The sequence below is a fragment of the Anarrhichthys ocellatus genome, unplaced genomic scaffold (assembly GCF_004355925.1).
Source record: "Anarrhichthys ocellatus isolate YVR2014 unplaced genomic scaffold, GSC_Weel_1.0 scaffold6, whole genome shotgun sequence".
Lineage (NCBI taxonomy): Eukaryota > Metazoa > Chordata > Actinopteri > Perciformes > Anarhichadidae > Anarrhichthys > Anarrhichthys ocellatus.
This window is the reverse complement of record NW_022280036.1, coordinates 9,868,155-9,883,555: the sequence shown is the minus strand read 5'-3', so window position 1 is coordinate 9,883,555 and position 15,401 is coordinate 9,868,155. Positions and strand designations below refer to the sequence as shown.

Genomic DNA, 15,401 nt, shown 5'->3' with positions numbered 1-15,401 from the left:
CCCCCCCCCCCCCCCCCCCCTCAAAAAAGGGCAGACAGGGTGCCAGGCGCATTCCTGCTTGGTTCAGCTCATATTTGTCGGCTCACCCCACACCACAGAGGAGCCCTAAAGCCATCAGAAGAGAATGAAGCTTCCATCTGTTTTCAATGGTAGATGGTTGGGACACAAAAAGGCCGATGCAGGGGGTTCCGGTCTCACATTCCTGCGAGGGCATCACAAAAACTGCTCCAACAAAGCACTGATCGTGACCTTTAAATACAAGCAGACCCCCGAGACTGAACAGAACTGAAGGGCGACAGACCTCTTAACTTGACATATTATCACCCCCCCCCCCCCCTTTCAGATTTTTGGGGAGTTCAGATTCACCAAAAAATAAGAAATAAAAAAATGTGTCCAATCACAGTCCAATCAACAGTTCATCAACACATATATAGATTTACTACAATAGATCAAATCATGAATTCACTGAATGGTACTAAGTCAACTAACCGGGTCCTTAGTGAGACATTCATTGCCACTTGTTTCCTGTAAACGCTAACTGGATATTCCCCCTGCTTTTAAGCAATTCTTCGTGAAAACATGCAGAAAATAAAAAATAAGTCTGTGACTGAATAAAATCATGTATGATTTCAGTTTTTTTATACAGCACCCAGCTCTTCATATTGATTCAGTGTGATCATTAGTAATTAGAAATATGTTGGCTGCACATGGTTTCTGCTTTTATGTTAATTCCCTGGAAAAGTAAATTGCAGCTGTTCAAAACGTTGCAGTATGATAGTGGGCAGGTTATATTGAAGTGAGGGTCAAAACCTTAGTTGCATGTTCTCTATTGCCATCTAGTGAGACATGGGTAAAACTGTTCAATTTGGGTTTTTGGATGTTTTTGGTATTGTGTACTCAACTAGATCAGACTTTTGAATTTTCAAAGCTTTTTTGAATAAGAAGCATGCAGCAATGGGTGAGAAATATGACTATCCCTTTAATTATAATGTTGGGTTATTAACTTAAGTCCTGTCTTTAAGCTCAGTAAATCTTACAAAACAGTGAAATCAGGTGCCTTTTAAAGAATTACCCCATACTTAATATATATGTATTTCAAAGATTATTTTTTATCTTACTTAAATACTGTCAGCAAATATGGGTTCACTCTTATTATCATGTAGTTTTTCATTATCACAGATTGCAGGGGGGTTGAACTTTATGCTTAAAACAGCACAATGCACTGTAGCTTCAATATGGTAATAGCACAATACCGGCCCCATAAACTATAGAATGGCATGAGGCCATTAACAAATATTGTTTAAAAAAAAACAACTAAAATAAAGCAAATGTGCCATCTAGTGGTTGATTAATTTACATGTGTTTCTACATTTTGAATGGGAATTTAGTTTCAACACAAAATCCTCTCAATGTTTCTCACCACAATCAAAGCATTTTAAAATAGATTGGATGCATCTAGATCTGGCCCAGTCAGTGTTCTACCGTCAATCAAATTATACTGGCCCAGGGCAAAGATTCAGTCCTCTACAGCCAACTCTAAAAGTACCCTGATAACCTGAGCTGAGAGGATTAGCCTCGTAATCTCAAACACTGTTGGGCTAAATCAGGGACAGTGGACCCCCTGCTGTTTACGGCCACAGCAGTAAATCCGGGCCTTGTTCTGTGTGAGGAGTTCACCTTCGCTGTACTGCAAGACTGCTAATTCTGCTTGGCAAAGGTATCAGAGAAAGTGCTGTGATACGTCTGTGAGACTCTACCCAGAGATTGATGTTACCAGTGGTGCAGACAGCTTGGAGTTTTGGTTTCTTTGCATCATACACAGAATACATGCAATAATAGAGACACTTACTTTTGCCATGACGTACATGGGTAAGTCCGGGTGAATGTGCTGTAATAGTCTTTGAGGGACTGTAATTAAAGAGACAGAAGCAAGAGCAGGGGTTTTAAGCTTTGAAACAAATTAGTCTTCCAAGTGAGAATGTGTTGTTTATCTAATAAAAAGGGCATCCTTACATTGCTGTTGCTTGTCTGCTCACGTCTCATCTCAGCTAAATGTAATGTCCTGCAAATGAACAAGACATACTGTACACAAGAGGACATGATTAGTCTCTGAGAAAGAAGAGAGAGAACAGGGAAACCCTGGGATTTTACATGTTGACCCATTTTGAGCATGATTCCAACATCCAATAATATTGCCTGAAAAAGCAGTGAAATGGTGCAAATGACCATGATGGCTGATGTCTGCATTTATTCTGATGTCCTTGCACTCTGCTGCGGCACTGAAAGAGTTAAGGATGGAGCGATGAGCACTGCAGGGTGGTGGATGAGATTTCATATACTCTAGCCATAACACGAGCACAGCATGACTTGGATGTTTATCCAATATACCATCTTCAGAGACAGCAGAGCCTGAGGAGGTGAGTGCACTTATTTGATATATTAGTAGTCTAGAACCAGTGATGAGGCAGGAAGGGATGCAAACATCACTTACAGTATCTTTCTATGTCTTTCAATCTCCATTCAAAATCTTTACATGCAGTTTTGTTATACTGTATGTGGTAACTGGTTTATGTGTATCTCCAGCAAAACCCTTTCATGGATGCAATTAAAAAAACTTTGCATCAGACTTTGTGACTATAGGAAATTCATCTGACGCGTATTAGATGGATGAGTGTGCTTCCTTTATTTCTATCTGTACTCTTCTCCAGGCCCTGGCCACTGAGAAAGATGAGAAGAGGAGACATGTCTCTTTTAAAGCAGCAGTCAAGTCCTTGCTTGGGAAAGAGTGAGCTCCTTTACTTTCCCTTGCTCATCAATGTCTCTCTGTAATGTAAATGCTTTTCTCTTGTGTTGTTGACCTCTCTCTCTCTCAGATATAATTTTGTCAAAGAGCCAACTTGGGGGGCTCAGCCATTAACAGCAGAGACTTGTCTGAGAAAAGACAAAACAGAGAAGATAAAGACAGCAGAGTATAGAAAGCTGGGTCTGAGATAGGGCTATGAGTGGTTGGGTAATGGCCTCCTATGGGATTATCACAGTTAATGGGGAAATAATGAACGATGAGTCTTATTCACCAAAGTAACTGTGGAGACGATTGAAAGTCATCTCCATACTTCCACATTTTCAGTGCATTTAAACAGACTCACAAACACAAGGGGCACACACACCCACATCAGCACAGAGTGAGCACCATTAGGATATTTCCCACATTAGTGTCAAATGCTTTCTGCAGAGCTACACTATATATAACTCTGTTACGCAGCCATCTGATCTGATGTTTCCTGAACCAGATACGTTGATCAATAACACAAAGGCTACTGTGAATGCTGAATAAAAACATGTATCAACTGTGTTATCGGGGTGCTGAGTTGGCGACTCCTCAATATAGATGGAAGGGTATTTTTATCATTTAGGGATTGATTGATCACCCTGCAGTGGTGGGGTGAGAATCAGCAGGTACCTCATGTCAACAATGAATGAGTTGTTTCTCTCTTTGGAATTCAAGCATGCAGAAATGCAGCATGTGCAGCATCTGTTGACTCACTGTCATATTGTTGTTATACTTCAGGGAACATGGTATATCACAAGCAGATATGAAAAAAACAACAAACGGGTCCAGGGCATGGTGACATTGGGCTAATTATTATTATTATTATGCTGAGAAACAGCACCAGAACCATACAGTATGAAGGTTATTTTACCACATTGACTGCTGGAGGAGTGGTCTCATCATTGACATAAATGATCAGTCTAGTCCCTTTGTTATCAATAGCTGGGCAGGAAGTATAAATAAAATGCACTATGCAGCTCTGCATCATGTACAGATAACAAATGGGATATGGGGTCAGTTCTCTTTGCTATCACACAAATGTGAGTGATAATCTGAGTATACGGGAGCAAAATGCCTTCTGAGGGCAATTATTTGTTTTTAGAGTGACTTTTAACGGGACAACTGAGCTGAATGATGTATTCTGTCATCAGGGCCCAGATAAAAACAGACCGCCAGCAATAAATGATCATAACAGGTTGTGACTTACTGAATGAAAAGGACAACTGTGATGACTGCCTCGTTGGGATGCCTCTTTGCCACAGCAGTAGTGAGGAATCTATTTTCCTCACGACCTCTCTGTGTGTGCCCACTGCCCAATGTGCTGTATGTAAGCGTATGAGTGAGTGACACATTGTGTGCGTGTTTGTGTCTGAGAGTGACAGTAAGAGAGAGAGAAATAAACAGAGCAGAAGGCACCATGCCCTGTCTACTCTGAGTGAGGCAGTCTTTGTTGACAACCAGTTTTGACATAGTCTCAGGATTAGCAGCTCTGTCAACATAAGGCCACTGGCTCCTTAAAATAGAGAGATGGGCAGTCAGAAAAACAAAACTATAACTGTATGCCACCGTAGACTTATATATTGACTGAGCCTGACCCAGATGCAGACAGAAGGTACCACTGAATCTGTACAATGCTTCAATTGAGATGACGACACGTATAAATATGGCTACTATGAGCAGCACTGAAGGTAAGCGCAGAACTGATGAAATGCATATAAATGCAAAACAAGACAATATGCAAAATGGCTATGAAGTGAAGTTACAGTATAGGGCTACTCTCTGCATCACTGCACATCTGCTATTTTGGAAGGAACATGGTCAACAGAAAGGAGTCTGACATTGGGTTGGTCACATATGGTCAAGAGAAAATGTAGAGCATGTGTGGTGGAGATGAGTCTCTGCTGGGTGTTGAGTAGCTCAGACTCTATGGCCTAACTTTTCATTTATTCAGTTTGCCAAAACCTGAATTAATGAGCAATTTTTTAAGAAATTGCTAAGTAATTTTGACTTGATGCACGGAACTGAATAAAAAATTAAATAAAAAAAATAATAGCAAATTCCGCCTGTCATCGGTTATTAACGCAGGATTAATGCTAAAACGTGCAACTTTACGACGAAGTGCATGATAGAGGTCAGTAACACAAGTAGAGTCAATACATTCAGCATTTTAGTGTCATGTTAACATTACGCATAGTCTCGCAATAAATATATTGGTACGTTGGTTGAAAACAAGCCAAACATAACTTTGTTAACACCATAATGTTTCAAGTTACCGTTTATGATGGCGTAACCGTTGACTTTGTATAATTCAACGAGCTAAACTAGCTAGCTAGCTGCTACATGATTAGCCTTCTTATAGCTAGTCTATTGATTAGACCAGCTAACGTTATAGCTAACGATCGCTTGCGATAGCCGCGGACTGATTCCAAGAAAGTGTGTTTAGTTTATCGTTATACACACAATAATGGTTCATTGTTTATACCTTTGATGGAAAAGCGGAATACGTTAGTTTATTTCCCAGGATTTGTGGGTGATTAGCTTAGCGTTAGCTAGTTTCTTTCAAGTTGTCAGGTGGGAAGAACTCTGTTACAATATGAATGTTTCATCTCTAACTGTATGTGTGTGTGTGTGTGTGTTTGCTCCTGACTGTGTGAAAAAAAAGAAACACGAGTATTTGTTTCGTGGAAATTATTTCGGCGGGTTTGAGTGGTCAATTAATAATTGATTAGGCCATCATCTCCAGATCAATACAGCTTTGTGAGAATATCCATTTTCACAGTGTGCACGTGGTGCCATAAAGCTCACAGCTGTTGTCAGGATAGTGTTGTGTGTCCGGAATGATAAGCTTCCTGGAAGCACCCTGGCAGAGCGGAAAATTGGCTTATATGGCACCGTTAGGCAGCACGGCCTTTCTCTATTGTTGCCTCAGCACTCCAATGACCAGAACTGTACCCTGTATTACACGGATATCAGCTAGACTCTGTCAGATCACTCGGGTTATCCGCTTGCAGAAATAGACAGTTCTCTGGTTGACATAGCTGCGGTACATTGTGTGTCTGTGAGCATGGCTGTAAACAGATGGAGTGTATCCTGGATTATATAGTAAAAACAAGTGTTATTTACAGCTGTGCTGTTGATAAGGGCTAAAGCAGAGTTATTGTCATTGTACCACTGCACAATTCAAAATGCTTTCAACTTAAATATGATATTCTACTGGACTAGCTTGTGTTTCCATTTCATTATCCCATTACAGTCATTTGCTGATAAGTCTAAATCTAAGTGACTTGTCACGTTATATAATGTAGATGACAAGGCATTGAATGAAAAAGTACAACAAATAAAGACGGCAAACAGGAACACAGGGTAACAGGAAAAGCAAATGATGGACAACAATAGCAAAGACCGATAACGTGATAAAATAAATGTTAATAGTGACTCTAGAATGAACTGGGAGCCTATGAAAACAGGCTAAGATAGGTATCATACATCTACGTTATATTGACGACCTGTAAATCTTGTTAGAAAGTGAAGTGTTTAAAAGTAATGTTGTAGGACATGAACAATACACAGAGCTCTCCAGGTGGTGATGCGGTGCAGCAGTTAGTTCATGAATGTCCTTCAAGCCTTACACAGGTAGATTTGCTTGTTTATAAAACAGAATAAACTGGTCAGAGCAGAGCGAGTAGGTCCTCTTCGTATCCTCATGTCACCGTCGCCAGTCATTTTACGGCAGCCTTTACCTTCTTGCAGACATGCCTCGTCAATTCCCGAAGGTAACTCTGAGTGAGGCAGAAGAGGCGACACAACTGTTAACAGAGAAAGTGTATGCGTCAGCGCTAAAGGAAGAAGACAACAAGGATGTCTTATCGATGTTCACCGTGCCTGAGGACTGCCCAATTGGCTTCCAGCAGGCCAAGGACCGTGAAATGCTGAAGGAGCTGGCAGAGCAACATTCAGAGGAGAGCACCAAGAGGTAAGGCCTGCGATTGGTTTGGCACCAAATCAGAGAGGATGTCGTCATCAGTCAGATCAATGTCATAAATGAAACGTTGAGCTTATATCAATTCTATTGCTAATGTCGCAGGAAGAAAAGCTTGAAGGTGATTCGTTCCCAGTCAATGTCCCTGCTGATGCCAGTGAATACAGATGGTCCGCGGTCAGGGGCAGCCACGCCATACATGTCCCCCAGCTCCACCTGCTCATCACTGCCAGAAAACTTCCCTGATTACCAGAGGGTCACTATTAGTGGTGATTACTGTGCGGGAGTAAGTACTGTAGACACAAACATGTGCATCAACATTTTGCAGCTCTACATCGTGTACATTTACTGCTCCCATCTCATGTTAACAGAATGTTGAAAAACATGCCAAGGTTGCATACAATGTGTCACGTCCATTCCCCATTCAGATCACAGTGGAGGACTATGAACAGGCAGCCAAAAGTCTGTTTAAGGGTCTGCTTATTCGCGAGAAATACTCAAAGCTAGCCTACCATAGATTCTGCAGAACCACAGCCCAGTTCCTCCGCAGCGCTGACTGCACGAGCTGGAGCGAAGAAGATGAGGTTCTTCCAGGTTTGAAGTGTATACACATTATGGTAATGGATACACTCACTGATGTTTCATTCTGGTTTGGATGACAGCAACAGAACAATGTTGTGGTCTCCAGATATGTGCCCGTGTCCAACAGATGGAGAAGATCCCTACAGCATTCAGAACATCCCTGAGAATCTGAACTATGAACTGAAGATGAAGGATGGCATAGTGTATGTGTATGACAATGCCGAGGCTCTGAGAGGAAACCAGCCCCATGACCTTCCTTACCCAGACTTAGAGACCTTTGCCATAGACTTCAGTCATGTGCTGGCAATGATTGCAGACGGACCAACGTAAGTTGCCAAAACAGAAAGACACAGCAGCTATGCCGGTTGGATAAACAGCCCTCATTGTAAAACTGGCTGTTGCCTATGCGTGAAGTTACATTTGCTAATCTGAGGTCCGCTCTAATATCTCATCCACCACTCTGGTTTTCAGGAAGACGTACTGTCACAGACGACTCAATTTCTTGAGTTCAAAGTTCTACCTCCACGAGATGCTCAATGAGATGGCTGAGCTAAAGGAACTGAAAAGTGTGCCTCACAGAGATTTCTACAACGTTAGGAAGGTTAGATTTCTATTGTATCCCACAGAATTCCTCTGTAAAAACACCAAAACATATGTGTTCATGTTCTCACTTCTGCCTTAAGTTGAACTATTTGTAAAAAAGAAAAACAAGCCTTGTGTGTGTTGATCACTGAAGTTGTCCAGCAGACTGAACACGGACATTGTTTCTTTCTCTCAGGTGGACACGCATATTCATGCAGCTGCCTGCATGTCTCAGAAACACCTGCTGACCTTCATTCAGACAACATATAAGACAGATGCTGACTGTGTGGTGTTAGAAAAGGCCGGACAAAAGATGACCCTCAAGCAGGTTTTCCACAGTCTCAATAAGGACCCCTATGACCTTACCGTGGACTCTCTGGATGTACATGCTGTAAGAAAAGTAGAAAAAGGACACCATGTTTCAGCGTTATGTTCATAAAAATGTTCATTTTTAGATAAGTTGAAATGGGGAGCAACATTAACAACTTTCTCATTTTTTGTCAGAATGTGGTTATAAACAGTTTATTGTGTTCCCGTCAAGGCAAAACAATTATGGGAATTTAAATCTGCTTACAATTCCTTCACTCTCTCTGCCTCTAATTTGTGTCGCTGTCACTTCTAGTACAGGTAAATACCAGTATTGATCAGTGTGTTGATCAGTTACTGATTATTCTAACTTGACAATTATGCTTTTAATTCATAAACTTTACAGGGCCGGAATACCTTCCACCGGTTCGATAAGTTCAATTCAAAGTATAATCCAGTGGGAGCTAGTGAACTTCGAGAAATCTTCCTGAAAACAGACAACCTCATGAACGGAGAGTATTTTGCTCGCATCATAAAGGTATCGTAGCAGGTAATCACACACTGTAAGTCAGAAGCTTTGCAGAGACAGCTTAGTACACTTAGTACTTCTCTTCTTTAACAGGAAGTGGCCCATGACCTGGAGGAGAGTAAGTACCAGCATGCAGAGCCTCGCCTTTCCATCTATGGTCGCTCCCCAGAGGAGTGGGACAGTCTGTCTCGGTGGTTTATTCACCACAAAGTACACTCTCCGAACATGAGGTGGATCATCCAAGTGCCCAGAATATAGTGAGTGCTCCAGGCTTAACAAATATCCATGCTTACAATTTAAGAGAATTTCTTAAAATGTGAACTTTTAAATTTCCTAAACATACAAGACAATGTTTTTATGTGTTTCAGTGATATTTTCAAGGCAAAGAAACTGGTACCTAACTTTGCCAAGATGCTGGAGAACATATTCCTTCCTCTATTTGAGGCCACTGTTAACCCACAGAAGCACAAACAACTTCATGTTTTCCTCAAATATGTAAGATATTGTGTGTGTGTGTTTCAATGTATTTGTCAACATATTTAGTATTACACACTGTGCCCACACCCATAAGTGGAGGCTGGTGTATAAACTGATGATAGACAATATAGTTGTGATTATTTGTCTTTATAGAAGAAGAATTGTTAACAAAAGTGTGTTGAAACACACAAAGTAAGCTGTTACCTTAAAGTAAGGTGTAATTAGAAGGTAAGATTAAACAATTTGAGGGCATGAATTATTAATTTGAGGTAAGAAATTAAGCAATCCATAGATGAGCCTTATCAGTTAAACAAACAAACTAATGTGTGACATTATAAAAACTAATTTCCCTTGGTGCCTGCCATTCTTCATAAAACCACCCCAGTAGTAAATCAGTATTTATTTGTGCAGGTGTCAGGGTTTGACAGCGTAGACGATGAGTCCAAACACAGCGATCACATGTTCTCCTTCAGGAGCCCAAAGCCAGAACAGTGGACAGCAGATGACAACCCTCCATACAGCTACTACATCTTCCACATGTATGCAAACATCATGGTCCTCAACAACCTCAGGAAGTAAGTGCTAATGCCTTCTTGCCTCTTCAAAACATACTTCTTCATTAAGAAGAATTGCTTTGCTGTGAGATTGATGCGTACAAGGATGAACAGATTCAGACTGTCCCATGATTTGCTCGTATATCGATTGTCCTCTCGTGTCGTCTGTAGAGAGCGTGGACTGAGCACCTTCCAGTTACGTCCCCACTGTGGAGAAGCTGGATCAATCACCCACTTGGTCTCTGCCTTTCTCACATCAGACAACATCTCACATGGACTCAACTTGAAGAAGGTACTTCATATTTGTCGACAAGATATTCATGAATATGTGTATAAAGTGTGGATAAATACATACACATTCTGATAATAGATCAGGTTATGTTCATAATTGAGAACCTGGTAACAAAATTCAATGTTTTATATTTAACAACATATTACTTGCAAGTTCATGTGCATTTTTCTAAACTTCCCTCAGAGCCCTGTGCTGCAGTACCTGTACTACCTGGCCCAGGTGCCAATTGCAATGTCTCCACTCAGCAACAACAGCCTGTTCCTGGAATACTCCAAGAATCCTCTCCCAGAGTTCCTGCACAAAGGCCTGTGTGTGTCCCTGTCCACAGATGATCCCCTGCAGTTCCACTACACCAAGGTAAGACACACACACAGGAAATGTAATGTTTCCAGTTCAGTATGCCAGAATATTGCAGTGTGCTTTAGATGGGGTTTGTCCTGCAGTGCAAATAATAATATTAATCCATTGTTTGTGTCCTGCTCGTAGGAACCACTGATGGAAGAGTACGCTATCGCAGCTCAGCTGTGGAAGCTCAGCACCTGTGATGTGTGTGAAATAGCCAGAAACAGTGTGCAGCAAAGTGGACTGTCTCACCAGGTAGTGACACCGTTTTCTCTGCAGAATCGTCCTCACATTTGATCAACATTAGCTCCATCTGTTTCCCAATACTGCATTCTGTTGTTTGTTGACAGGATAAGAGGCAGTTCTTAGGAGTGAACTATCTGAAAGACGGACCTGAAGGGAACGATATCCGTCGGACCAATGTCGCCCAGATCCGCATGGCCTACAGACACGAGACTCTGTGGAATGAACTCAGCTTCATGGTCGATGCAGTGAAGTTTGAAGCTATGAATTCCCAGTGTGAATAAAATGGACCTTGTATTAGACAAGCATGCTGAGCTCTCAGTAATCAGCATTTACCTTTATTTTGAAAAGTGCCAGTGAGTGACTGTGATGATAAAATGAAAAATACAATATCCTCAAAGGTTTAGACAAAAGCTGTGGGAAGTACATTTAATCGCTTGTGATTAAACAAACCCACAATGTATAAACAACTGTGCCTTACACTCGTATGTCGTAGAAACAGTTTAAAACTTGACGTTTTTCCAGTTACTGTATACACTGTACACCAGACACAAGAACACTTATGGTTGAGAGAGCGTTACATAATGAGACGGCTCTGATAACAGATGATGTCTGGTACATTTCCTCTGTCTCTCCCTTAAATACTGTAGCATGTTTTAAAGACTTCATAACGACTAATGACTTTTCAAGAAATGCTTGAAATTGTTGTAGAAATGTTGCATTTACATCTGAAGCAGCAAACAGTATGTTACAAGAATAAAAGGTCTTCAGTCTTCACAATGCTTATTGTGAAGCAAACATTGCCATCCAGTGGCTAAACTGCAGCATGTAGTAACATCAGATGACTGTAAATACTAACATACAAAAATAAAAGCTCTTTATGGCCTTTATTCTGTTACATTTCTTTCAAACAAAAATATGAACACATTTGAATATCACTCAGTAGTTGTCCATGGAGTGCCTCTAAAAAACATCACATCAGAAAGTTGTTTAACTCTCATTGTCATCCACTTCTATCCTCTCATCTTCCTGAGCAGCTTTATTGGTTTCCTTTATATCCTTCACACTTGTCCACTCTTCTGTCTGGATGTATTCTTGCTGCTGCTTTATGTCGGAGCTCAGAGCACGACTCCTCCTTTTCACAGAGAGAAAGAAACAAATCATATGATGCTCTTCTAGATGTAATAATACCATTAGGACAAACATGATTTAACAACCAGTACCTGGAATTTTACACGACGGATGCGTTGTGTTATCAGTTTATCCACAGCTCTTCAGTGCTGTTGTACAGTAAAGCTTTTTTGAGCAGTGCTATTGTCTACAGAGCCCACTAAGAACCAATTCACTCTTAACTGATTCATTCATACTTTCCTCATGTAGCATCATTTAACCATAACAAAGCTATTAAATATGGAAAACTACCACTTACATTGTTATGTATGCAAGGATGATTATTGCAGTAAGGAGAAGGGCACAAGTTGAGGTGATGAGTATAGCCTTTACTGGAATAAAAAGGAAAGGGAAAAGACATTAGTCATAAGAAACAAAAGTCACACCAAATACAGATGACAAAAGATTCTTTGTAGTTTTTACTTGTATGTTTTCACGTGTTATACTGTATTTTCTGAGCAGTATGAATTGAATATGACAAAACGTTCCTCCACAGCATTAATTCCCTTGTGAATAAAACTCTCATACCTCCAGCAGAGCTTTGTGCACTGCCAACAAACCGGGCTGGTTGTGCCTCACTGTCTATGGTTTTAGGAGTTGAGGAGGAGGAAGACGTAGAGTGGGTGGTCCGGGTGGGACTTGCTGTCTTAGAAGGAAACTGAGTTTGCCTTGAGTAATCCCTCCTGTTCAAAGGGTTATCAGTTGTTGCATCCTTCAATTGTGTTGCCGCATCTGTGCATGTGCATAAAGGCCATGAGAGATTAGATACCTGTTGTATAAAGCGCAAGCCATTAAATGTTTGTTCATCAAAAATTGTTTCCGTCTCCTATTTGCAAATATGCACTGATAATGAAGTCCTTGTACATCTTGATAACACATGCAGGCATTTATAAATGGGTTTCTGGCAGCAATGGTAGATATTTAGTTTATGTATTTAGTAAAATAAACATATCACAATTGTGGAGGTTTAAAAAAACCTTTTGTGATATTCACAATTTTAGTCTAAAAATTAATTCTCATGAATTTGGAGCAAAAAACAAGTTCTGTAGAATATTTTAAAAATGCAGCTAAATCCATATTTACTCAAAATGTTAAAACATAAATTGTTAACACAGCCTATGTCAGCACTATTCACTCACATTTATCTGAGTGAATACCTTCTGACGTATATGTTTTGTTTACAGAACAAAAACTTTGTGCAGTGTTAAGAATAGCTTGCATGATATCTTCCACTAAGTATTGCCTCTTAATGTTCAGTGTAAAGCACTTGACAACAAAATGCAAAATATACAAAGGTCATACCTGATTCATTGAAGCAAAACACATCAAATTTTTGTGTAACAGACGCTCGCCATGTCACCAAGCCGCTCTGGTTTTGGCCACAATTAGAAAGGGCCTTGATGCGGGGGATGACTGCAAAATGTTCATCAATCCATCCAAACCTGAATGAAATCCAAACATGACAAAACATCAGGAACTTTCCAATAAACTCCACTGAGATGACTGACAGGATCATTTCTTCTCTGGTCTTACCTGCACGTTTCCAAACCTCTAGTGAGAGCTTCCTGGACTTGTGCTTTTGAGGCAATGGTCACCCCGAGGTACGAGCAGAGCCTCCGAGCTTCAGAGGCATTGAAGGTGTACTGAGGCTGGTTGAGGTCATCTAAGTTACTAACCTGGAATACTCCAGCAATACTTAGGTTTGCTGCTGGGAAAACTGAAAACAGCATACAAAACATTTTCCGATTTAGGTACTTTTCAGAGGAGTTGCTTACATTTATCTACAGACATTTTATTTGAACAAACAAATATATAATTTACCAAATTAATAAATATCAGAACTGCTGGATTCACTTACCTCTGATGCGGCTTGTGTCAATATTTAGATCAGAGGTGACTTGAGTAATTGATAACAGCGATGTGATGCAAAGCCAGATCATATTTATGACTAGTCAGAGTTGAGTCGGATGAAAGCAGAGTGATGGCAAGTGATGCACCGTTTATGTGCCTGTGAGCCAAATGACAGAGTTAAATAGGGTTGATGCTGTTCACTGGGGCGTGTGGACTCGGTCATTACCAGAAAGTAACGGAAAAGGAAGAGGGAAGGACTGCTCCCGGGCCAGATCAAGAGCAATCATATGTTCCCAGAGCAGAGCCCAGGAGACAAAGAGATAAAAAAATATATATATGTCAACAGGAGATAAAGCTACAGAAATGCACTGCAAAATGTAGTTAATTCATGTTCCAGGAAAAAATGTAACGGTGATTTAAACCGGATTGCTCTTGTGAAAATACAGCTTGTATTACGAGTTGTATGTCCTCATATAAGTGATATGCACTGTTACTGACATCTGACACTGGGCACCCTGTCCAAATGGTTTCCTCCCATGGGGAATTACTCAATCATGAACATGCTTATGATCTCTGGTATCCTCTGATGAGCCTTTGGCACACGACTACATCCCACTTCCACAAAAACATCTCCACACGACCTGACGGCAGGAAATGACGCAGAGCTGACGAACATGCAGCAGTGTTTTTGTCAGATGTGAGGTGTCAATGAGGGCATAATAAATGACCATCAGGAGCAATGGAAAATAAGATATTCAAATTCTCTTAAGGTGTTTGAGTGTTATGGGGTCATTGAGCTACTCCAATGAGAATTTTGATGTGTTGGAAAGTGAGAACGGACATGTTGGTGAGCAAGAAAAGAGTATATTTTGGAGAAATGTTAAAGTTACAGCCAGCAGCTACATTTACTTATTGTACTTACAACTCAGCAGGTAGTAGTGAGCAAAAAACAGAGCTATAAGAGAGTGAATATTGGACTTAAATTCACCAGGAGGCCAGAAACCGGACTCCAAATGAACAATAATGATGCTCCAAAACTGCTGGATGTGTATTTAAGTAACAAGCTCACCATATATTTTGTGTACATAACTTGTTTCCACTGTCCCGAAATGGTCCAAAAATAGTCAGAGGTTAGTATGTTAGAAGAGAGAATATAGACCCAATCGGCTTTGGTGGCATCTTATATTTATCAGTAGAAACGACTGCAATATCTTTTTAGGCACCTTTATTTAAAAGGTGAAGTGGCAGATCCTCAAATCCACAAAGAACTAACAACAAAGGTAGGCACACATGTGCAAAGAAGATAAAAATAAGCCTCATGCCATCTAATCAATGCTCTCATACAAGAAAAAATCTCTCAGTGCTCTGAAGACAATATGGCACAAACAAAAAAAGTATTTAAATACACAGAAAAATTTAACAAAACATTCCTTTATATTCTATATCTTTAAATATTAGTTGAAATCTCTTAGTAGCTTTATTATCTATTGGACCTGAGAGATTATACTTCTCTAATTTCTATAACATTAGAGTGTAGATAAATATACACTTTTTCTACTGCAGAATTTAACGGAAAATGCCATATTTATTATCAAAAGTTATCCAAACCAAAACAAAACAAGCATTTTATTTATATATATATATATATATATATATATATATAT

At 40.2% G+C, this 15,401-nt stretch overlaps 2 protein-coding genes across 4 annotated transcripts; one reads left to right on the top strand and one right to left on the bottom strand.

The window, feature by feature from the left end:
• Positions 1 to 2,350: 2,350 nt before the first annotated feature.
• Positions 2,351 to 12,271, top strand: ampd3a (adenosine monophosphate deaminase 3a). Of its 2 annotated transcripts, XM_031846777.1 has the most exons (16): positions 2,357 to 2,417; positions 2,709 to 2,785; positions 6,581 to 6,803; positions 6,915 to 7,095; positions 7,238 to 7,403; positions 7,498 to 7,717; positions 7,863 to 7,992; positions 8,170 to 8,364; positions 8,686 to 8,817; positions 8,902 to 9,065; positions 9,177 to 9,303; positions 9,697 to 9,860; positions 10,011 to 10,131; positions 10,315 to 10,488; positions 10,618 to 10,728; positions 10,824 to 12,271. In XM_031846777.1, the coding sequence occupies exons 2-16, from the start codon at positions 2,728 to 2,730 to the stop codon at positions 10,998 to 11,000; spliced, it is 2,343 nt and encodes a 780-aa protein (XP_031702637.1). In that variant the 5' UTR covers positions 2,357 to 2,417; positions 2,709 to 2,727; the 3' UTR covers positions 11,001 to 12,271. The 2 variants fall into 2 exon arrangements, with proteins under 2 accessions (XP_031702638.1, XP_031702637.1); XM_031846778.1 differs by lacking the exon at positions 2,709 to 2,785 and having other exon boundaries at positions 2,351 to 2,417.
• On the bottom strand, positions 10,372 to 15,367 carry lyve1a (lymphatic vessel endothelial hyaluronic receptor 1a). Of its 2 annotated transcripts, none has more exons than XM_031846780.1 (6): positions 13,745 to 15,367; positions 13,420 to 13,603; positions 13,189 to 13,328; positions 12,415 to 12,618; positions 12,146 to 12,218; positions 10,372 to 11,848 (listed from the first exon to the last, which is right to left on the bottom strand). In XM_031846780.1, the coding sequence occupies exons 1-6, from the start codon at positions 13,824 to 13,826 to the stop codon at positions 11,707 to 11,709; spliced, it is 825 nt and encodes a 274-aa protein (XP_031702640.1). In that variant the 5' UTR covers positions 13,827 to 15,367; the 3' UTR covers positions 10,372 to 11,706. The 2 variants fall into 2 exon arrangements, with proteins under 2 accessions (XP_031702640.1, XP_031702639.1); XM_031846779.1 differs by having other exon boundaries at positions 10,374 to 11,851.
• Between the last annotated feature and the right edge of the window lie 34 nt (positions 15,368 to 15,401).

What these genes read in the sequence shown, in the direction of transcription:
- lyve1a (XM_031846779.1), bottom strand. Translation starts at nt 13,826, where the DNA reads ATGATCTGGCTTTGCATCACATCGCTGTTATCAATTACTCAAGTCACC. An exon ending in AGAGGTTTGGAAACGTGCAG is followed by an intron (nt 13,329 to 13,419) that starts GTAAGACCAGAG and finishes GATTTCATTCAG; the next exon opens with GTTTGGATGGATTGATGAAC. An exon ending in TGCACAAAGCTCTGCTGGAG is followed by an intron (nt 12,219 to 12,414) that starts GTATGAGAGTTT and finishes TTTTTATTCCAG; the next exon opens with TAAAGGCTATACTCATCACC.
- ampd3a (XM_031846777.1), top strand. Translation starts at nt 2,728, where the DNA reads ATGAGAAGAGGAGACATGTCTCTTTTAAAGCAGCAGTCAAGTCCTTGC. An exon ending in GTGGTGATTACTGTGCGGGA is followed by an intron (nt 7,096 to 7,237) that starts GTAAGTACTGTA and finishes TTCCCCATTCAG; the next exon opens with ATCACAGTGGAGGACTATGA. An exon ending in AGAAGATGAGGTTCTTCCAG is followed by an intron (nt 7,404 to 7,497) that starts GTTTGAAGTGTA and finishes TGTGGTCTCCAG; the next exon opens with ATATGTGCCCGTGTCCAACA.